The sequence below is a fragment of the Betta splendens genome, chromosome 1 (assembly GCF_900634795.4).
Source record: "Betta splendens chromosome 1, fBetSpl5.4, whole genome shotgun sequence".
Taxonomy (NCBI): domain Eukaryota; kingdom Metazoa; phylum Chordata; class Actinopteri; order Anabantiformes; family Osphronemidae; genus Betta; species Betta splendens.
The window spans coordinates 380,517-403,126 of NC_040881.3; the positions used below are offsets into that span (position 1 = coordinate 380,517).

Sequence of the window (22,610 nt, forward strand, 5' to 3'; positions counted from 1 at the left end):
ATGAGTCATGACCAGAGCTGGGCCACTTGGCCTCCACGTTTGTAATAATATGTGCAGCATCACATATGATCTTGGTGATGTAAACAATGATACATCAGTTACAGTGACCATTAGAAAGAATAGTCAGTGCACCTGCACATTTATTAGTTTATTTCAGGTCACAGCAAGATGTTATTACCTGATCATCATTTTTCAGATTAGAATTACTGAAACGAATTAAATAATTAAATGCCACAAACCTACAATCCTGTGAAACTCCTCTTTAACGGCTCTGAGGAGTTTGTGTCATGAAAGCGCTTGAGGCCGAACTTTTCTACAAACAGTGGCTTCACTAATGTGCTCAGCATCTGCAAGAAAACTACCGTTAGGAAAAAAACGTAACGCAACACAAAGAATGTGCTGGGATGTAAAAGTACGGGGTGACGTGTCTGATGAATGGGTGGATTAGATTATTAATATATGTTATGTTACCTGATAAGAGTTAGGTTAATCTACCTCCTGTCGGTAACCCAGAGTTAACGCACGTGCACGGCGTATATATAAAGACATTGTCAATGGATCGCCGAATTCACGAGTCACCATGGAAATCCGAAGCGACACTATAATGGCAGCGTATTTCAACAGCGGAGTTGGAGGTTTTAATGCCGAGAATGAAGAATTTAAGCCGATTATTAATAGAAAAAGCAACACAGCTGGAAAAAAATTAAAAATAAAGTAAATTGAGTTTATTTAATTACAGTAAAGGAAAATTGAACATAACTTCCACATTGTTTTGTACTATTAATACCATGAGATTCGAATAATATTAGATATTAGTAATATTCTTGTTTCAAAGGTGTAATCCTTCTGGAGCAGAGGAACGCTGTCCCAAGTCAAAATGAAACACAAAATCCTACATAAAAGGTAAGATTTGATTACACAATTACAGGATCTATATCTTGCATAGGCTTCTACAATGTTGTAGTACTCTGACTTTATTTCACTTTGATCTTATGATGGACAGATTGTATTATTGGACCCTCCAGAAAGCACACAGTCTGGGACATTGTGTGAAGCAATGTAAATAATATTCCATTTTATTTTTCAGGACATGAAGAAATGATGAGTGCTTTGGTGCAAAAACCTTAATAAAAGTGATTCTGACAAATCATGTGTCTTAAGAGTCTACCATCTCTGTGGTTTACTTGGTTCACTACTGGATCCTCTTGGAGGAGGGTGGCTCTCCTCGTATTGTGGCAATGTTGTGAAGGACAACACAACCCACTATATTGTCACATGCCCTCTCTGGACTGACGCTGAGGTCACGCAGACACTGGAACCTCGCCTTCAGGATGCCTGTGGTCATCTCCACCTTGGCCGTGTTCTGCTGTGGGTCCGGTTGAACTGTGTCTGTGGTCCAGGTTCAGGTTCAGGGTGGGGTGTCATTAAATAGGTGTCTGTTATGGGAAAAATTGTGTCTTCCTTATTTCTATGCAGTTATTATACGATTTATGACTTATGTTCTGCAATTAATATCTTATGTTTTGTCTTACTGTATGCATTTGACATTTGACCTACATTGTTCAATGCTTGTCTCTGCCTGATGGACTCTCAACTCTAGCTCCCAAACCCAAGGTCGGGGAGTTGTGTCTCTGTCTGTTGAGACTTGGTGCTCCTTTCTCACAGATAGTTGGACGTCAGCGATGCAGGTGTGAGAATGTAAACATCTTCACACACACTGCGACAGGGAGGAGATGGTGCATGTAATTTGATTGGGTTAGAAAGACATTCCACCCTAGTCGGACAGAGAAGCTAAAAGGCAGAAGCAACTTTAGGATCGTGGGCTCTTTGCATCACACCTTCGTGGTGTGTGCACTGATCTCCCCAGCTGGTTTTTGGTTTGTTGATGTGCACGATCAACATCCATGCTTTTTATTTGCTTTCCCCATTATTTTTATTTTCTTTATTATTTCAATAAATGGCACAAAAGGACAACTCTCTCATCTGCTTCTTTATGGAAAATTTCCACCACAGTGTCACGATCTGGGTTTTTGTTTCTCATTTTATTTCTTCTTTCTGGTATCATTCTGAAGGAATCTGTTTTCACTTGTCATGTTTTGGTTTCCTATTTTATTTTGTAGTACTTCCGGTTTCTGTTTTCATCTGGTTAGGTCCCGTTTCACGTCCCGGTCTCATTACACACACCTGCCTGTTATTAGTAATCACCGCCAGCATTTAACCGCCACCAGTCACATCAGTTGTTGGCAGATCGTCTTGTGAGAGCCCCGTCGCGTCACGTTTCATCACTAGCCTAGTAAGCTTCTGTTTTGCTTTTTACTCACCTGTGTTACCCGCTCTTTGTCGTGACCGCTGTCAGAGTTCTTGATTCCTGGTACCTGACCGGACGATTATTCTTGCTTTTGGTTTGGACGTTTACCGATCTGTTATTAAACGAATTACCAGACTGAGTTGGTTCTCCGGCTGTGCATTTGGGTCCTGCATCACGATCACGTTCCGTTGGTCCTTGTGTAACGGAGTTAATATTAATTCCACTTGTGGTCAGCTGAGGGCGCTGTCTTCCCCCCTCCGGGGTGGGGTGTCACCAAGAAGACAAGGGAGAAGAAGAAGACTGAAGAGTTGTGGCGGGGAAGAAGTCAAGAACGACGCCTGATGACCCCACTGAAAAAAGTAGCGATGGCAGCGTGAACGGCCAGACTGTTGTTCAGTCCAGGAAGTTTGTTTGAGTGTTTTGCACATGCGTATTGTTCTCTCTTTTTGGTAAAGGTTTTGGCTTCAAGGATGCTAACTGCATGGAGATGAGTACCTTGTGCTAGTTCCATAAATAAACGTTACAACGTGAACAGACGACGTCCTCCCGACCGTCATTTAATATATAAAACACAACGCAGAGTCACTAAAGGAGGGTTGCTAAACTAACCGGTTGGACGCAAAGTTCAATTGAGTTAGTTACATTGGTGCCGTGACCCGACGTCAAGATCATTTTTTTTTCGGCGGAGGGATTCGTCGACCGAACTCATCGGCGCATATCGAGTTTTCATCGTGTCCGCGCAGCAACGGAATCGACGACGGACTTTGGGTGCAGTACCGGCTTCGGTCACGAGGGGGTGGTGTTATGCCACTTTTGAGAGAATTGTGAAAAGACACTAGCTACGGTATCCTGCCCGTTTCGTCTGGACAGTAAGGTTGGATATGAATGTTTAACTTTTTTTCCCTTTTAGGTGCAATTGCTGTTTACTTCCTGATTGTCTACACATTGACTGTCACAGTGTAGAGTATTAAGTTTCTTTTTTTTGATAATTGCACAGTAACATTAATCTGAGACTCAATATGGCGGGTAATGGAACACATGGTAGGGGGAGAGGACAGGTGACGTTCAGCCCAGTATCGCCTGTTGGCCGTGGCAGAGCAAAATTTCTATTTTCTTCTGATTCATCCACTCCTAAACCAGTTTTCGATGATCTAGCTGCTAATGAAAACATTACAGAGACCCCACAAAGTTTTTCCCCCACTCAAGGATTAAACAGTGAGGGCAAAACAGAGGAATTTCTGGCAGGCATAGCATCCCAAATTGGCCTCTCCATAGGAGAAAGCATAGCATCTTGCATTGAGTCACGTTTAGGCTGTGGGACAACTGGGGTTTTGAGAAACGCTTCTATAGATCCATCTCTGCTGAATGTAATAGTTAGGTCAGACATCACAGAGCCAGTAAGTTTTAAAGGGGACAGCCATGACACCCATACTGTTCAAGAGTGGGAGGCGGTGATGTTGGCTTACTTGAAGAAGAAGGGTGTTCCCGTGGCTGAACAAGCTGATGAAGTGTTGAGTAAGATCTGTGGAAGGGCACGTGAGGTGGTTAAAGTAGGCATACGGAGTAATCCAAGCCTGACACTGACCACAGGCCCAGGTCCCATCTTTGAAATACTAAAGCAGCACTTTAGTGACACAGTTTCATCTGGGATGCCTCTAGCAGATTTCTATGCCACATTGCCGACCCCAAATGAACGCCCTTTTGACTACTGGTTGAGACTTAATAGAGCTATGGAGGTGACAGAAGACTGCCTAAAGAGACAAAATAAGACATTTGACAACCTGTGCCTTGACCTTACTGCCATGTTCATCCGCCATTGCCCCGACCCTGAATTATCTCTCTTATTCAAGTGCAAGCCACTACAGCAATGGACGGTCACTGATGTACATGAAAAGCTTGTTGAGCATAGTAGGGACCGGAGGCAGGTGTCCCAGCTGAGAGGGGCTACGGCGATAACTGCCCAGCAGCAGGAAGCGGAGGCCCACACATGCAGTGTGAAACCTGTCACTGAACATGTTTTAGCCTCACCGCCGACTCAGGGGAGAGATGGAGCAGCTGACCGCCTTGACCACCTAATCACAATGCTGGAGCGGGTGCTACAACACGGGCCACTTCAGCCTGGACCAGTTAGTAGGAAGGATGTGAGAAATCAGCCAAGCCATAAAGCCAGGGTCAGACATACAGTGTCTTGTAACGTCTGTGGGGATGTTGAACACACCACTCACCAGCACTGCCGAGCTAACCACCTGTGTTTCATCTGCTATGCACCTGATCACACACGCAGTAGCTGTCCCAACGCTATGACCTCAAAGACCAGAGCTTCTAATCCCACACTTCAGCAGGAGGAAAACTAGTTGGCCTGCATGGGGTGGGGGGAAGTGCTAGGCCTGACGAGGATCCCCTGGTGATTGGTAGTGAAGACTCTGAGTCTGTCCATCAGAGCTTGTGCGAGGAGAGAGAACTCGGGCGATGTCCCATTCTTCAAAACATACAAAGACTGAAACCCCATGACAATTTGTTTTATGAGAACGTAACTTTGGGTGGTAAAGTGTCAGTCAAGGCTATGCTTGACAGTGGGTCTATGGCTTGCACATTGAGTTCTAATGTAATCCAAAGGCTGTTACAACAGGCTGTTATAAAGACCCCCACTCTGGAACCCACTGATGTTGTGTTGATTGGTTGTGGTGGATCAAAGACGATACCGTCAGGAACATTTGACTTGGAAGTTGAGGTCTGTGGTTGCAGAGCGCTTGTGCCAATGTTAGTGGTTGATGGACAGAGTGAAGACCTGATTATTGGCAGTAACCTCCTGAGATATTTGGTTCAATGGCTAAAACAGGAGAGAGGTTCAGTGGACTGCACCCCAAGAGTGTCACGTAGTGGTAGCGACAGCCAGACAAAGTTGATAAGTTTAATGGCCGAAGTAGATAGGTCTCTGGATGGCCTCCCTGGCAAAGTTGGGACAGTTAAGTTAAAGAGAGCTGTCACTCTGGAGCCTATGACTGAGCACTTAGTATGGGGTAAACTTGAGCATACAGGTGATGTGTCACCTGGCTGCACAGTTGTGATGGAGCCCACTGGTGCTAGGACAAGACCAAGGTCAGTTATAGTAGGAAGAACCGTGGCAGTGATGAGAAGCGATGCGTGGCTGCCCCTGAAAGTGATAAACCCCTTTGACAAAGCCGTTACCCTGAAGCGAAATGCTAAATTGGCTGATGTGTATCCTTGTGCAGCAGTGGAAACATTTAACAGTCCCAGAATGGCCGCTCAGCAGCAAAGTAACTTGCAGCAAAATGCACAATGGTCATCCACCAGGCCTATGGAGTGCTACGATGTGCAAAGCTTAGCTACAGAGGCGTCCAGCTTACCTGATCATCCTCCGCTGGAGGAACACAGTAGCCATGCTGACTCACCCCATCCAGGATTGCACAACATAGGTTTGTCCGACATAGATGTTGACTCCTGTGATGTGTCGTGTGAGGGCAAAGAGAAACTAGTAAGACTCGTAACAGAGTTTGAATCCATCTTCTCCAGAGACAGGCTGGATTGTGGGAAAGCCACAGGCCATCTCCACAGAATCCGTGTTGTTGATGAGAAGCCATTTCGGTTGCCATGCAGACGTGTACCTCCCACTCAGTATGAGAAACTAAGGCTAGCATTGAATGAGATGGAAGAGAAAGAAATCATAAGAAAATCAAGCAGTGACTTTGCTTCACCCTTGGTGTTAGTTTGGAAGAAGTCAGGTGATGTTAGGATCTGCAATGATTTCCGTTGGCTCAATGCTCGAACCATCAAAGATGCGCACCCACTTCCTCATCCAGCCAATGCTCTTGCTGCCTTGGGTGGTAATGCCTTTTTCTCCACCATGGACCTTACCTCGGGATACTATAATGTGGAGGTCCACGAGGAAGACAGAAAATACACAGCTTTCACATCACCATTTGGGTTATATGAATATAACCGCATGCCACAGGGGCTGTGTAATAGTCCTGCAACATTCATGAGGATGATGTTGACTATCTTTGGGGATCAAAACTTCCTTAGCCTGCTGTGTTACCTGGATGATGTCTTGGTGTTTGCTCCCACGGAAGACCTGGCACTGAAGCGTCTGGAGATGGTATTTCAACGGCTCAAGATTCACAATCTCAAGCTCGCACCTAAGAAATGCCATTTTCTGAGGAGGTCAGTGAGGTTTCTGGGACACATTGTGAGTGCTGATGGCATAGCCACTGACCCAGAAAAGGTAGCAGCCATCACCTCACTGACTGAGGCAGATCTCATGGAGCCGGGAACTAACATCCCTTCACCAAGGAAGGTCAGATCCTTCCTTGGAATGGTGGTATTCTACCAGCAGTTCATTGAAGCCTGTTCATCAATAGCCAGACCACTGTTCAGCCTCACAACTGGGACCAAAAGCCCTCGTGGAAAGGGAAGAAAGCGCCAGCAGGTTCACAGGAAACTCACTGCTGCTGATTGGACAGAGGAGTGTAGGGAGGCATTTCACCAGCTGAAAAAGGCCCTGTTAGACCATGTTCTTTTAGCCCACCCGAACTTCAGTGAACCATTTTTGCTCTCAGTGGATGCATCTTGTAATGGCCTTGGAGCTGTACTGTCACAAGTCCCAACTGGCGAGTCAACAGCCAGGCCCATTGCTTTTGCAAGTAAGTCACTCAGCTATGCACAGTCTAGGTATCCTGCTCATAGGTTAGAGTTTTTCGCTTTGAAGTGGGCGGTGTGTGACAAATTCCACCACTGGCTGAGGGGACACACGTTCACCGTATGGACTGATAACAACCCTCTGACGTACATACTGTCCAAAGCAAGGATAGATGCCTGTGAGCAGAGATGGATCGCTAAATTAGCTCCATTCCAGTTTGACATCAAATACATACCTGGTCCTAAAAATGTGGTTGCGGATGCTCTGAGCAGGGAACCCTTTGTGCAGCCAAGTACATCTCATCGGCTAACAAGGGTGCCCTATGCAAAACTACTGGCCGAAGCTGCCGCAGTGTGCGATCAAGGTGTACAGGAAGCGTTCCGCTGGTCAGCTAATCCACCTGATATGCCCCTTGAGGACAGCCAGCTTATCTCCAATCAGTATGCAGCTGTGGCTCGACCGGGAACCGTGTCATCACAAGAGGTGGCAGCGGTTCTCCAAGTCCATGATCAGCAGGATCCCGACGTGTGTCAATATGCACTTTTACTGCCACAGTTCCCACAGACTGTTAAGACATCGGAGTGTGCTCAAGCGAAAGTGCTATCACATGATGTGCTCTTGGAGAAGCAGAGGTGTGACACTGTTCTGAGCAGAGTGATCTCCTTTGTAGAAAGAGGACGGAGACCATCAAGGAGAGAGCGTGACAAAGAAACAGCTGAAGTCATCAAGCTGCTGAAAGGTTGGGAGAAACTGACACTTAGGAATGGAGTGTTGTATCGTGTGACACAGAACACTGTTTCAAAGAGGAAGCTGTATTCATATGTTGTCCCACTGTCACTGCGTATCACAGTGCTGAAGGGTGTTCATGATGAAGCCGGCCACCAGGGGCAGCAACGGACACTGTACCTAGCAAGACAGAGGTTTTATTGGCAGGGTTTGAGCAAAGATGTAGCAGAGTATGTCAGGCGTTGCAGGAGGTGTGTAGTGAGTAAGTCACCAGAACCTGAAGCCAGGGCACCCCTGGAGAACATCAGGACATCAGAGCCTCTTGAGTTAGTATGCATCGACTTCTGGACAGCTGAAGATGCTTCTAACAGGTCACTGGATGTGCTTGTCGTCACTGACCACTTCACAAAGATGGCACACGCCTTCTTATGCCCTAACCAATCTGCAAAAGCAGTGGCGCATCAGTTGTGGCACAACTATTTCTGCATCTATGGTTTTCCCCAGCGACTGCATTCTGACCAGGGAGCCAATTTTGAGAGTGCTCTAATAGCTGAACTGTTGAGTGTGGCAGGTGTCCAAAAGTCTCACACCACACCTTATCACCCAATGGGTAACGGATCATGTGAAAGAATGAACAGGACACTGGGAAATATGATTCGTGCTCTGCCCCCTAGAGTGAAACGTAGGTGGCCAGAAACTCTGAAATCTCTGACATTTGCATACAACTGTACTGCCCATGAAACGACAGGTTATGCACCGTTTTTGCTCATGTTTGGCAGAGTCCCAAGACTCCCAGTTGATGTACTCTTTGGCTCTGTCATTGACAACCCTGAGGTCACAGACTATGACAGATATGTCCAGTCATTGAGAAAAGAGTTGAAGGAGGCTATGGACATAGCGCAAGCCACGGCGTCTAAGCAGTTAAAGCGGCACACAGATCTCTATAACAAGAAGGTGCGTGGAGCCCCAGTGGAAGTGGGAGATCGTGTGTTGTTGGCCAATAAAGGGGAGCGTGGAAAGAGGAAGCTTGCTGACCGGTGGTCAAAGACTGTCTATATTGTGATGGACAAAAATGAAGAGAGCCATACTTTCAGGATTCAGGATGCTACCACGGATCGGGAAAAGGTTGTGCATCGTAACCTAATAATGCCAGTGAACTTCCTTCCTCTCCAGGATCCTGACTCTGAAGAAGAGGTGGACACTTTCTCTTTATCAGGTTCTGGAGAACTTGATACGGAGGAGGAGACAGTTGCTGAAGTGTCTGCCGACTCAGTAGCCTATCGCACTAGAGAATGGGTGTCTACCATACTATCTGAGGCCTCTAGCATAGTTGATCAAAGCTGTAACACAGAGGCTGCCACCGGCTCTTCACCTAGCGAACAGGATGATCGTGGGCAGGCTTCTATTGTCAGTGAGCGATCACTCCGGAACACTATGCAGACTGACCCTACTGGTGACATGATCGTGATGACAAGTGAGGGATGTTCTAATGGTGCAGACAGGTTAGTTGTTGCTGATGTTTCACCTGTTCCAAGCACTTGCGCCGACAGTCATGGTGTAGTAATCGATGGTGTTCTAGAGAGGGCTGTTGTGACAGGAAGAGACCGAGTTACGACCAGAGCGGGTAGATTTTTGAAACCTGTTTCTAGACTCATTGAGATAATGCAACAGAAGACAGGTATTGCAGTGTAATACTGTATGAGCAGTGGGGCAAATTCTATTCATGTATTTATTTTCCTTTTTACATCTCACGCTGCATGATTTTAAGATGTGGTTGTTTTTGGTTTGGTCCGGATCTTTCAGGAGATGGGTTTATTGAATCTCTGATGTCATTTTCTTTCTCTCCCCTTGGGAATGAGGTATTTTACAGTTGTGATTTGTGTGAAATGTGTAACGGGCATGTTTTTCACTGTGTGTGGTGATGGGGTCTGGCCAACCTTGTCTCATACTGATTCCTTGATGGATGGTCTTTTGATTGTGATTGCACTTATAACTGTAATTTGGTATATGTAACCTCATTAATGCGATTTGTTTTTTTATTATTTTCGTTTATTGTTGTCCTTGTCTGCCTTGTGCATAGTTGTGTTGTTCTCTGCCTGGTATGTCATCTTGGTCATTCAATTTTCTTCTCGTCATTTTTTTCTCTATTGCTTGTAATACAAGTGGAATTCAGCAGGGGGGAATGTAACGGAGTTAATATTAATTCCACTTGTGGTCAGCTGAGGGCGCTGTCTTCCCCCCTCCGGGGTGGGGTGTCACCAAGAAGACAAGGGAGAAGAAGAAGACTGAAGAGTTGTGGCGGGGAAGAAGTCAAGAACGACGCCTGATGACCCCACTGAAAAAAGTAGCGATGGCAGCGTGAACGGCCAGACTGTTGTTCAGTCCAGGAAGTTTGTTTGAGTGTTTTGCACATGCGTATTGTTCTCTCTTTTTGGGAAAGGTTTTGGCTTCAAGGATGCTAACTGCATGGAGATGAGTACCTTGTGCTAGTTCCATAAATAAACGTTACAACGTGAACAGACGACGTCCTCCCGACCGTCATTTAATATATAAAACACAACGCAGAGTCACTAAAGGAGGGTTGCTAAACTAACCGGTTGGACGCAAAGTTCAATTGAGTTAGTTACACTTGACAGTACGATCTGACCGGACTTGGACCCAGCCAGCTTCCAGACAGATCCCAGGTGCGGTTTCGTTTTGTGTTAGTTTACGTGCGCCGACTTGCCCAGCGACTTCCGCAAGTATTTTGAGATCCTTGCGGAGGATTACCGGAGGGCGCCCGGTCCGGAAGCTCAGCGGAGCCCTGTGAAGATAGCGGTGTACACCTTGGAGGATGAGGACAGCGTGCTTGTACGCCCCGGTGTCCGCCGCCTCTGAGCGGATGCGCGCGCGAATCCAGGAGATAGAGCACGCGCTCCGCACCACATCTGCCCCCACGCCGCCTTCTCGGATTACGTCAGCCCTGGTAGCGTTCCCGGTGTCCCCGGATTCAGTCGACTCTTCTGTTCCTCCTTCCACACCAGATCAACCCGTCCCGGTTTCTGTTGGTTCCAGCGAGGACGCCATCCCAGTTTCTGTTCCCTTTTCCCAGCCTCGTCTGACCGTTGCTGCTGAACCAGCCTGCCCAGCTCAAATCCTAACCCACTGAGAGCAATCCCTGCACCGGTACGGTTTTTACGCCTCATGCCCACGCTCTAGACACAGAACTGCAACCAGCAACCACATCAGTCCCTGCGTCTGTCATGTCATGTCATGTTCAGGGTTCAGGTCAGTCATGTCGCGCTCAGGTTCCGGTCCAGTCATGTCGCGCTGTCAGAGTTCTTGATTCCTGGTACCTGACCGGATGATTATTCTTGCTTTTGGTTTGAACGTTTACAGATCTGTTCAACGAATTACCAGACTGAGTTGGTTCTCCGGCTGTGCATTTGGGTCCTGCATCACGATCATGTTCCATCGGTCCTTGACAATAGGGCTCTGTCCCCCAGCAAGTAGCCATTGTAGTGTCCAATGATTACAATGTGCAAAACAATAAAAGAATACAGTAAAAACATGAACTTGTGTAAATTACAACATACCCTGTTGAAACATGTGACATACTGATGACTCCCTAAAGAATCATGCACTGACCCTGATCATTTGGCTTCAACATTAGTGATCAGATGGGTTGCATCAAATATTACCTAGTTAATGGAAACAGTAATGAGTTTAATGGTCTTTAAACCAAAAGATTCTGAACAGGAAGTAATAGTTACCTGCACATTGTTACTGTGAAATGACTATTAAATACAAATTTAAATACATAGTCTCCCTCATTGACTGAAAGAGCTTTAATAGGAATGTGGGTGCTATCGATGCACCCAATCACGTTTGGAAACTCTGAAATGGAAAGTAATAAAGTAATACGGAAAGTGTGGTGTGTGTGCAGTACGTCCTAGGTGTACGTATTAAAATATGTGCCATAGATTATCATAGAAAGGACAAACCTGCCACTCAAAAATGTCCTGATGCAACAAACGAAGAGCTACGCACAGAATGCTTTCTGTGGTAAGTGCAGACCCGCGTTTGTTAAGTTTGAGATGAAATGTTTCAAATGGTTCATTTAAATACACTAACGATTCTTTAGAAAAACAATAACGCTCCCTCCTTCAAATAATTCTCATATGAAAATCATGTGGAAAAAAAACATCGATACGTGGCTTTATGATCCTCTCACGGTGGAAAAAACTTAAAAAAAAATTTTTTTCCACCAACCAAGTAAACCACAGATATGGTAGACTCTTAAGACACATGATTTGTCAGAATCACTTTAATTAAGGTTTTTGCACCAAAGCACTCATCATTTCTTTATGTCCTGAAAAATAAAAATGGAATATTATTTACATTGCTTCGCACAATGTCCCAGACTGTGTGCTTTCTGGAGGGTCCAATAATACAATCCGTCCATCAGTGACTGCAAGACTTAATAGTACAAAATTATGTGGAAGTTATGTTCAATTTTCCTTTACAATAAAAGAGGAGGGGCAACATAACGGTAATTAAATAAACTCAATTTACTTTATTTTTATTTTTTTCTTTCGCCGATGCAGCTGTGTTTCTTTTTCTAAATTCTTCATTTTCTGCATTAAAATCTCCAACTCCGCCGTTGAAATACGCTGCCATTATAGTGTCGCTTCGGATTTCCATGGTGACTCGTGAATTCGGCGATCCATTGACAATGTCTTTCTATATACTGTACACGTCGTGCACGTGCGTTAACTCTGGGTTACCGACAGGAGGTAGATTAACCTAACTCTTATCAGGTATTTTGGCACCCACATACTCAGGGTAAGCAGGTTCTGGGTTAATCAACCCAGATTTCAGGGTGTAGCAGAAGGTTAATCAACCCTGCTTTCTGGAACACACCCCAGGTTGACTTAGCTGCTGCTTCGTTCAGTCCAGCCAGGATGTGTATTTATTCTGCTACCTTTGACTGACACTACTGAACAATATGAACTGAACCTACAGCCAGCGGCGCCCCCTGCCGGGGAGTTTAATTGATGACATCTGTAGTACAACTACACGGTAGTGGTTCTTCACACACTTATATTCATTCACGTAATGGACAATTAGGGGTTTAAGATTACTGAACAGCCGACACAAACCGGGGATAAACGAGCAGCCGACAGAGGCCGAGGATAAACGAGCAGCCGACAGAAGCCGACGATGACCGAGCAGCCGCATCACCTCTCCTCAGTCAGCATCCATTCCCGGTGAGGTAACCGGAGCATGAGTCCGCTGCGTGACGAAGGAGCTTAAGCAGAACAAACCGGAGTTTGAATTGCATCCTTTCCCAGCCTTCCCCAGGTGAGTCTCATTGATCTGGTGTCGGTTCTTTTCGGCGTGGAACTGTCATGTTATCAAAAGATCTGACCGTCTGTCTGTCAGCGGTTCGGTGGTTACGGACCTAACAGTCAATGGGTCAGCTGATCGACAGGTTATAAGCTTGTAAATGACAGACCCTAAAGACACGCACGCACACTCATCCCTCGCGCACCCGCGTCCATTCACACAGTGCGGAGCAGGCTGCATGACGTAATGCACGGACAGCGAGCGAGGGGGGGGGGTGTCTTGTTCGGGGGGACCTCGTGTCCTATGTGCTGTTCGGACCTGGTCTTTGGTGAAGACCAGAGACCAGAACTGGGATACATTCACAGAGGTTCTCTCTGTAAATCTGGATACTAACCTCAGCCCTTGTCTGGTTCTGTGAGACACGAGTTTTGAAAAATGCTGCAAAGGGAAGGCGCCATGTTTCCATATGAGCAGGAGCCTCTTTAACTGTTGTACGGGACCAACTTGTCTAATGTCAAATCACATTCTGGGATGTTCTAAGGAACTAGAAAGTATAGTTGTCGTTGCACAAGGCTGTGGGAACCCAAAGTCCACAGAAAGGACTGTGGAATAAGGCACATGTGAACAGCAGTGACTTTAACATTGATGACATTAACAATAATGTGTGTGTTGTGTTAACACTGCATATAATTCCCTGCTGAACTCTGTTGCTTTTCTGTCTTATCCTGACATACAGGGTTTGAATTGATTATTTACCAGTACTTCTTATTCACTGTTGACCAAAACAGACATTACAGGCTGGCTGTCAGCGTACAATGATTTTCTAACTTTCTGACAGGAATGATGACCTCTAACATTTTTACACCAACTTCAGACTTCTTTGGTTTACCCACAGCTTCACGACAGCAATGTCTACACTATTACAGTAATCTAATGACATTACACCGACCGTACCCATCCTCAACTCTGTCTCCTAGCAACAGTAACCATGGTCTTTTCTGTGGGCAACATGGCACGATGCAAAAAGATGACTGTTACCATGGTGAAGTCTTTACACATATTAGTATCTCTATAGCAGTGAGGACAACAGGCTGCAGATGAATCTTTTGACATGTAACATCAGAAAAAGAAGGTCAGTGAATGTGCTGAAAGCTGACTTTGGGTTTACAGTTTGTGCCTGTTACAGACAGAAGGTGTACGTGGAGCCAACATCGTCACAAAAGGAAGACAGGACCAATGTTTTAAGATGTTATTAGTGGCTTAGAACTACTCCACTGGTTTCCAGCCTGGCTCTGTGACAGAAGGGGTAGAACCAAACTGTTCAGTCCGTGATGGTCCAGACAGACTGTGTGACTGTGTTCATGGGCCACATTCACAGACGTTTTCTACTGGGACCAGAACTTACCTGTTACTTGCACAGTTTATTCACAGTTTCTGCACTGCTGGAACTCTGGCACTGGCTAAAATGTTTTGAATCTGTTTCTATGTTCAGGTCAAACATGCCATTGGTGAAGCGAATAATTGAACCCAGATATTTGTGTCGTGGCACTCTGCCTGATGGGGTCGCCAGCGAGCTGGAGTGTGTCACCAACAGCACCTTGGCTGCTGTCATCAAACAGCTCGGAGGACTCAGTGAGTGTCGAAGGTTTTCACAGAAGCCTGGTTCACATTAGCCCTAATGTGAAGCTGATGGTTGTTGTTGTTATGTCTGGTGCTGGGGACATGTAGGTCGCCACGCTGAGGACATCTTTGGGGAGCTGTTCACAGAGGCCAACAGCTTCTACCTGAGAATGAATAGCCTGCAGGAGAGAGTGGACCTGCTGGCAGTGAAAGTCACACAGCTGGATTCCACCGTGGAGGAAGGTGGGTAGTACACAGCGGAGCAGGATCTTCACATTCTGTTCATTAATCAGAACATGGAGGTGGCTGAGTCCATTGACAGGAATGTTGGTGTTGTTTTATAGAGACCCCTGTCTCTGAGTCGAGTTCGGTCCTCATAGGTTTTTGTCAAGCAAGATGTATAATTTGCTTCAGACTACAGGATACTGCTGAGTTTAAATCCAGTCCAGACCTGATCTGCAGTTTGCAGTTACCACCCATGATAGATAAAAACAAAATCATTAGCTTCTTAAAGATGTATTGCAAGACTAGAACTCCTACTTAGTAGTAACAGTATGTTTGTGCTGTAGTGTCTCTGCAGGACATCAACATGAGGAAGGCTTTCAGGAGCAGTACCATCCAGGACCAGCAGGTGGTGTCAAGGAGCTCCATCCTTAACCCAGTGCTGGAGATGTACCAACGCTGTGACAAACCCCCACCTCTAAACATCCTGACCCCCTACAGGTCAGATAACCTCACCTTTAAACATCCTGACCCCTACAGGTCAGATAACCCCACCTCTAAACACCCTGACTCCTACAGGTCAGATAACCACACCTCTAATTTTCCTAACCTCCTACAGGTCAAATAACCCCACCTTTAAACATCCTGATGCCTACAGGTCAGCTAACCCCACCTTTAGACATCCCAACCCCCTACATGTCAGATACCCCCACCTCTGATCATCCCAACCTCCTACAGGTCATATAACCCCAACTTTAAACATCCTAATGCCTACAGGTCAGCTACTTGAACCTTTAGACATCCTGACCCCCTACATGTCAGATAACCACACCTCTAATTTTCCTGACCTCCTACAGGTCAGATACCCCCACCTTTAAACATCCTGATGCCTACAGGTCAGATAACCCCGCCTCTGATCATACTGACCTCCTACAGGTCAGATAACCCCACCTTTAAACATCCTGAACCCTACAGGTCAGATAACCCCACCTTTAAACATCCTGACCCCTACAGGTCAGATAACCCCACCTCTAAACATCCTGATGCTTACAGGTCAGATACCCCCACGTCTGATGATCATAACCTCCTACAGGTCAGATAACCCCACCTTTAAACATCCCAATGCCTACAGGTCAGATAATCCCCTCTATATTGTCCTGACCTCCTACATGTCAGATAACCCACCTCTAAACTTCCTGATAAATAATTGTATGTCAGTGTGTTTACTTTACTTTAACCATGAGCAGGATGCAGAGGGTTGAACCTGAGCATAACTAGTGGGTAACCTTGAAAAGATAAAGCATAGGTATTTAAGACCAGCTCAGAGCCCTGCTGACAGGATATGTTTTTTCTTGTGTGTTCTGTTTGTAGAGATGATAAGAAGGATGGTTTAAAGTTCTACACTGACCCATCTTACTTCTTCAACTTGTGGAAGGAAAAGATGCTACAAGCCACAGAGAACAAGCGCAAAGAGAAACGACGCCAGAAGGTTTGTTTGTGATGATAATGATGATAACGATGAGGTCAAACGTTCCAGGTATTAAAAATGACATTACATCAGAGTGAGCTCATTTCCGTCATCTGATTTTTTGTAGCCTCACTACAGAGTTCCATTGTTATAAAAGTATGAAAGCTTCACTGTTTCCTTCCAGGAGCAGAAGCATGGGGAGGAGTCTTCAGGGCGGGAGGTGAAGAAGGTGAAATATCTCTTATACTCTCTGTTCCATGGTTTCTTCTTCTCTGGAGTGAGTCACTCTGCGTTTTACACATCTTCCCTTCCTGAAGGTCCGGAAAGCTCGTAACAGGCGACAGGAGTGGAACCTCATGGCCTATGACAAGGAGCTTCGGCCAGATGCTCGAGTGACACCTTCACCGTACCACACATCTGATGGCTCCATGTCCCCTGACAGGTAAATTTAGCCACAGGAGAACACAGGTGAAACCATTTCAAGCATTTAGTCATGTCTGAGACTGGACAAGTCTCATTTGTGATGTTTCAGGTTAGATGACCTCTCCTTTTCCACCAGCCCCCGTAACCGTGATGCCCATTGCCATGATGGCAAGGATCCTATTGCCACAGCAACCAGTGGAACGGGTCAGACCCAGTCATTGGATCGCAGCCTCCGACCCACTGGAGCATGTTCTGCTGTTGCCGTAGCAACACCCAGGCAAAACTCGCTTGGTCGCAACCAACTGCATCATCACCACCATCCTCCTGCTCCTGGCTCAACCAATCAGAACGGAGCACGAAACAGCAGTGCCAAGGAGACCAAGTATGAACCTGTTTGTGTTTGGGTTTGAGATCATTCTCCAAGTGGCAGTCTTATCTCTAACTACACACCTTTGACAGTTTATGTGCCGTTGACAGCAGAACAGAACCTTGAATAAGTCATGGACAGAATGTTGTCGTTACTAGATGCTGCTTATGACAGGTTTGTAATGGTCAGCACTGGAACACTCGAACCCGGGTTGATGTTTCGACTGAGAGGTTTCAGGTTCTCCAGCTTCCTCCCACAGCTCTAAAGTGAGTGATAGTGGACTGTAACCTTTCCAGGTGTTACCTGCTTCAGCACGATCCCATAATTTATCTGATAGTGGATCAGTGAGTGAGGTTGCTGATAGGGGATTTCATAGCATTTAGAGCAGGGACGTTTCATAGCAAGGACCTAGTTCTTTAGACTGAGAAAAAGACTCAATCAAGAGTTTGACCTTTAACCCATCTGTCTGCAGGGACCATCAGATTCCTCCGGCCCCACCGCCGCCACCACCACCCCCTATGATGCCATCATCAGGGCAGAGGGCATATCCCAACAGCTCCAGCCACACCACTGCCAAATCAACACCGCTGCATCCTGCATCTGCTCCTGGTAACCAAGGTAACTACACTGTTTAGACTTCTCTTGTGCTTTGTTCACCTTAGACGTTCAACACATTAAACATCTTTCTTTATGTCTAGGTGGTGTTGTCGCCCTCTCCCACCCTTACAGCCCCACTCCTCCACCTCCTCCTCCATCCAACTACGTCCCCTCACCCTTGCGGCCTGTGGGCCAGGCCGCACCCTCGACGGTAGCCGTGCCCCCGTTGCCACCAGCATCAGATGGCAGGAAGCCTCCAGGCGGACTGAACATGCCTATGAACGATGCCCGCAGCGACCTGCTGGCTGCCATACGCAGAGGTCTGCTAACGCTAACGCTTGTGTTAGCTGCAAATGGCTGTTGACAGTTAGCATGAAGAGCACAGGGCACAAACCTAACTGGGTATTAGCAGCTTACACCAGGTCAGAGGTCTGCTGCTTGTTGTGGGAGTTATTTCAGTAAACAAATTATTGGTTTGTAGAGATATAGCTTATAAGTATGTAGTGTTAGACATTGAACCAGTGTGACACACTCCTTCTGGTTTGGGTTTCTCTTGGTCTACAGGTATCCAGCTGAGGAAGGTTCAGGAGCAGCGTGAACAGGAAGAGGCCAAGAAACGAGAGCCTGCAGGCAACGATGTTGCCACCATCCTGTCACGACGCATCGCAGTCGAATACAGTGAATCAGAGGAGGAGTCCGAGCCAGAGGACCAGGAGTGGTCTGACTGAGACGGCACTGAGCCTCTGCTGTCGGTCCACTGGTCACCATGAGGGAAGATGTTCCACTCAGTGTTTGAGTGATCTGTTTTCACTTTAGAGCATTCTGACAGTGCAACAGCCACATTCTCACTATATTCTATCCGAAACTTCATGAGCTTAAACCAGGGCCTCTAGATACAGACTCCAGATTTAAATGCACCATCAGATTTCATCAGTGTTCAGTGAGAGTTTGGATTTGGTTTGCACACGGTGTAAAAGAGAGCCTTAATAACTGTAGGTGATTCTGTGAACAATGAATCATGGTGTTAGGTGGAATTTAATGATATGACCTGATTACATGACATAGTTTAGGAGTGTAAAGATGTGTCCAGCCTGACACCGGTCGAAGTCTGAGACCCCATCACACGCACTGGAAGGACACAGGTGTTCGCCATCGAGTGGCAGCGCTATTACGATTGGTAGGAGCCTTATTGAGACGATAACAAACACCATGATCGCATCAAGATGTCTGCTTCCTTTGCTGTGAAACAGGGTTAAACTGAGGTCATCAACAATCGCTGTGAGCCATGTTGCAAGTCACGACCTGTGAGACAGAGTGGCGGGCGACTGCATGAAGCCTTCGTCTGTGAACTTGCACCAGCCTCCTTTCATTAATTTACAGAACGTTCACATGGATGCTGAGTTCAGCCATTGAGTTACAACCCAGATCCACAATTAGTCTGGAGGCGACATTCAGTTTCTGTCTATATTCATGTGAACATGTATGTTGTTTATCATTATGAGGTTACCAAGCAACAGATGAAGGTTGTCTCTCCCCGACAGAACTGACCCAAGTTTCAGCTTGACATGGAGAAAATGCCTGAAGTGATGTTTGTTCACAAACATGTGAAGGTGAACGACATGCGTCCATTGCAGCTTCAGTGTTATGACCAAAAGTTCTATGCTGTCAGTCAGCATCAACCGAAGAGGGTGGCGTTAAAAGGAAGGTGTGGTGGGCGTGACCTAGATGACATCACAGGTTTGATTGACACCCGCTGGAGGTGTTTTTCAGTTTGACCTGTATAAAAATCCTGAATCCACGTGTGTCACTCATCTACACAACCACAGACATGCGCAAAAGGCTGATTCAGCTTCAAAATCTGCGTCAGAGGAAAAAAGCGAAAGCTTTTTTTATTTCCTTTTGAGATGTTAAAAAACGCAGCATTTTTGGAAGCGTTTAGTGATAAAAAAAAATTAATATGTAGGAAATATATTTGATTTGAGTTCATCTTATGGTACTATGGTGATGCATTAATATTGCATCATAGATTTGTATTGGTTGTATTGGACACATTAACTGTGATGTATCTGACCCACAGCATTCAGTTACTGAGGTTTTATTTTGACGAGAACCTTTTGATATTTGCCGCCGGTTTCCCACAATGCTATGTTGTGGTATAGTCTTCACAGGTGACATAATGTTCCCTGCGCTGCCTTCAGGTGCAGGTTGGTTGTAGAGGCTTTTTCATTTTGTGGATCTGTGCTGTGCTTTTGTGTGATTAGCTGCATGATGGTGGAACAAAAACATTTAATGAAATTTACTGCCAATAAGAAAGTATTACTGTGTACCGAGAAACAACCCAGGTACCAAATATAAAACCTCTAAGAATTTGTTTTTAATGAATTGATAGTATAGTGTCGTTGTTCAAAGCGATGGCTCACTGATTAGTTCACCCTCCGTCCTGCAGGGGCAGCAGAGCCCGACCTGGACCGATCCGGACACTGGATCAGACACAGGCATCATGTTTAACCGAGAAGTGAACACATGATATGCCGATGAAACGTAACAAAGAGTTGAAGTACAACCGAACCCGTCTGCTTTAGATGCTTCAGGTAAATGGGTTCGTGTTTGTCTACAGGTTAATACAGCAACACAAGAGTGAATTCGTGTTACTGTGGTTCCGTGTTCATCCGAGAAACGCATTCCATGGTTCAGACGGGTTTCACCAAGTGGAGCCACTGCAGAGTGGACCGGTTACACTCTGTGTGATCACTCCTAGGAAGCAGACGTGTTTTCTGCAGACATGTCGGTCCACGTGTCGTGCCTATCGTTCCGGCAGCCATACGCTGGTCTGGTTCTGGACGGGGTGAAGACGGTGGAGACCCGCTGGCGGCCGCTGCTGACCCCCCTGGAAAACCAGACCCTGGCTGTGCACATTGCCTACCGGGCCTGGGAAGGAGATGAGTGGCGGGCGGTTCTGAGTGGCCCGCTAGGAATGAGCCCCGCTAAGATACAAGCGCTTTTGGAGTCTGGTGAGCGGTTCGGCCGTGGCGTAGTGGCAGGTAAGAACCGATCTATTTCAGTGAAGTGTCAGTGATTTGACCCGAGAGGAACGAGTCCTTTCGGCAAAGGATTCGTTCATTTCCGTGCAGTACCTTCTCTCGCAACATGACAGCAGCTGCATAAGCTCAGTCAGGAAACAGAAATGATTCTTTAACGACTCACTTAACTGAGCGTCCGTCCTCATGGATTCGTTCTTTTGTCACGTCAAAACCAGGCCCCTCAGGCTCTGTGGCGAGCAGCAAGCATTACAGTTCGTTCGCGATTCTTTCATGTTCGTTCTTTACGTTTTTTACAGCTACGGGGCTGTGTGGACTGATAAAACAAGGAACTGAATGATGTCTGATATCTGAAGTTTATTTATTTGTCACATGACGTATATATGTATATATATATATATATATATATATGTATATATATATATATATATATATATATGTATATATATATATATATATGTCTAATATATATATATATATATACTTCTATAATTATAGATATATATATATATATAGATATATATATTATAATATATATATATATATAAAATTAATTAGTGGTCTAGGTGTGTGTGTGTGTGTGTGTGTGTATTTGAGTTTGTAAATTGACTCAATGATTTGTTCACTTTACTGTTCGACAGTTAAAGATCTGAGTCAGTTAAAAGAATCAAACTTCACATCTCTAATCTAATGTCCCTTATGACTTCCAGAGACACATGAACTCATCTTTGTGAATTCCTCTCTCAGGATTGGTGGATGTGGGCCAGACCTGGCTGTGCCCTGCATCCTTGGAAGAGGAGGAGCTACGGCACCTGGAGCGGTCAGCTGTTCTGATTGGTCCACAGGAGAAGCACCTGACTCACCTGTCCAACCCGCGCTGGCTGAGGCAGCCACTGAACACCTGCGGAGGCCGTGATCTTTGGACTGTGGAAATTCCTGCATATATGTTACCATGACAACGGTTCTGCATTTGTGGAGCAGCAGTCTAGAGGAGCTGACATGTTTCAGGGTTGTTAGAACACGAAACGTAAGGAAGGCTGTCAATTAAGAACTGAGTGTTTTTTTGCAGCATATTTTGTCTCGTGTTTGATACTGACTTTAAACCCTTCCATCCATCTTCAACCGCTTTATCCAGGGCCGAATCAACCTCTATTCTATCCTCTGTCTCCCCCTGGTCCTCCTCCGATGAACACACTCCTATCACATCAGCAGCGCTGCTGATTGGTTCGATGATCTGCTCGTGTTTGTTTGCACAGCTAAAATAAGTAAATATAGGTTCAGGACCTAATTAAACTAGTAAAAGAAAATATTTCTGTGGTGCAGTGAGCAAACCAAGCAGCTTTATCAGCCTGTCTGAATTGGACGCTACATTCCAAGGACATATTCAACCTGCTCCAAAAATGAATAACTGAAAATGAATAAAGGAATTATTTAATTCAAATAACTAAACCTGTGTGGTATTTCTTTAGGTAATGTGCCCATAGACTAGGTTTGCTTTTAAGTGCACTGATTTTTAAAGTTGTTTCTAGTTCATATGATAGTTTGGGTCAAAATACAGTGACTGTACCATATTCATTTCCCATCTGGTCACAGTGCAGATATTGCAGTAAGACACTTAATTAAAAAGGAACGTTTTGGTCAAATTGAGCCATCAGCGGCTCATCTGTCATTGCTTCATTTACTGTGGTCACTGTCTCAACAACCAAATCAGTCACAAAGGTGACGGCCAGTCATCCAACCACACCAGGTCACTTGTAGCTCAATATTAGTGACAGACTGGTAAACTCACAACAGAATGACACTGCAAGTGAGAGTTAGCTATGCAATTGCAATTTCCCTATTGCAGGACAAATAAA

At 45.7% G+C, this 22,610-nt stretch overlaps 3 protein-coding genes across 5 annotated transcripts; all 3 read left to right on the forward strand.

The window, feature by feature from the left end:
- Window positions 1-300: 300 nt before the first annotated feature.
- LOC129604370 (uncharacterized) lies at window positions 301-11,245 on the forward strand. Of its 2 annotated transcripts, XR_008695183.1 has the most exons (3): window positions 301-903; window positions 1,088-10,958; window positions 11,070-11,245. XR_008695183.1 is itself a non-coding variant. In XM_055510456.1 (2 exons), the coding sequence occupies exon 2, from the start codon at window positions 4,872-4,874 to the stop codon at window positions 9,381-9,383; it is 4,512 nt and encodes a 1,503-aa protein (XP_055366431.1). In that variant the 5' UTR covers window positions 301-903; window positions 1,088-4,871; the 3' UTR covers window positions 9,384-11,245. The 2 variants fall into 2 exon arrangements, 1 of the variants encoding a protein (XP_055366431.1); XM_055510456.1 differs by having other exon boundaries at window positions 1,088-11,245.
- Window positions 11,246-12,190: 945 nt separating this feature from the next.
- On the forward strand, window positions 12,191-20,098 carry LOC114857628 (actin-binding protein WASF3). 2 transcript variants are annotated; one of them, XM_029154286.3, is made up of 11 exons: window positions 12,191-13,034; window positions 14,512-14,651; window positions 14,748-14,882; window positions 15,209-15,362; window positions 16,233-16,350; window positions 16,514-16,558; window positions 16,647-16,771; window positions 16,862-17,134; window positions 17,592-17,737; window positions 17,818-18,036; window positions 18,281-20,098. In XM_029154286.3, the coding sequence occupies exons 2-11, from the start codon at window positions 14,519-14,521 to the stop codon at window positions 18,442-18,444; spliced, it is 1,512 nt and encodes a 503-aa protein (XP_029010119.1). In that variant the 5' UTR covers window positions 12,191-13,034; window positions 14,512-14,518; the 3' UTR covers window positions 18,445-20,098. The 2 variants fall into 2 exon arrangements, with proteins under 2 accessions (XP_029010119.1, XP_029010129.1); XM_029154296.3 differs by having other exon boundaries at window positions 12,194-13,034; window positions 16,889-17,134.
- On the forward strand, window positions 18,466-22,203 carry zgc:110222 (uncharacterized protein LOC550336 homolog). Its single transcript, XM_029154852.3, has 3 exons — window positions 18,466-20,307; window positions 20,475-20,757; window positions 21,502-22,203. The coding sequence occupies exons 1-3, from the start codon at window positions 20,299-20,301 to the stop codon at window positions 21,708-21,710; spliced, it is 501 nt and encodes a 166-aa protein (XP_029010685.1). The 5' UTR covers window positions 18,466-20,298; the 3' UTR covers window positions 21,711-22,203.
- The last annotated feature ends 407 nt before the right edge of the window (window positions 22,204-22,610 follow it).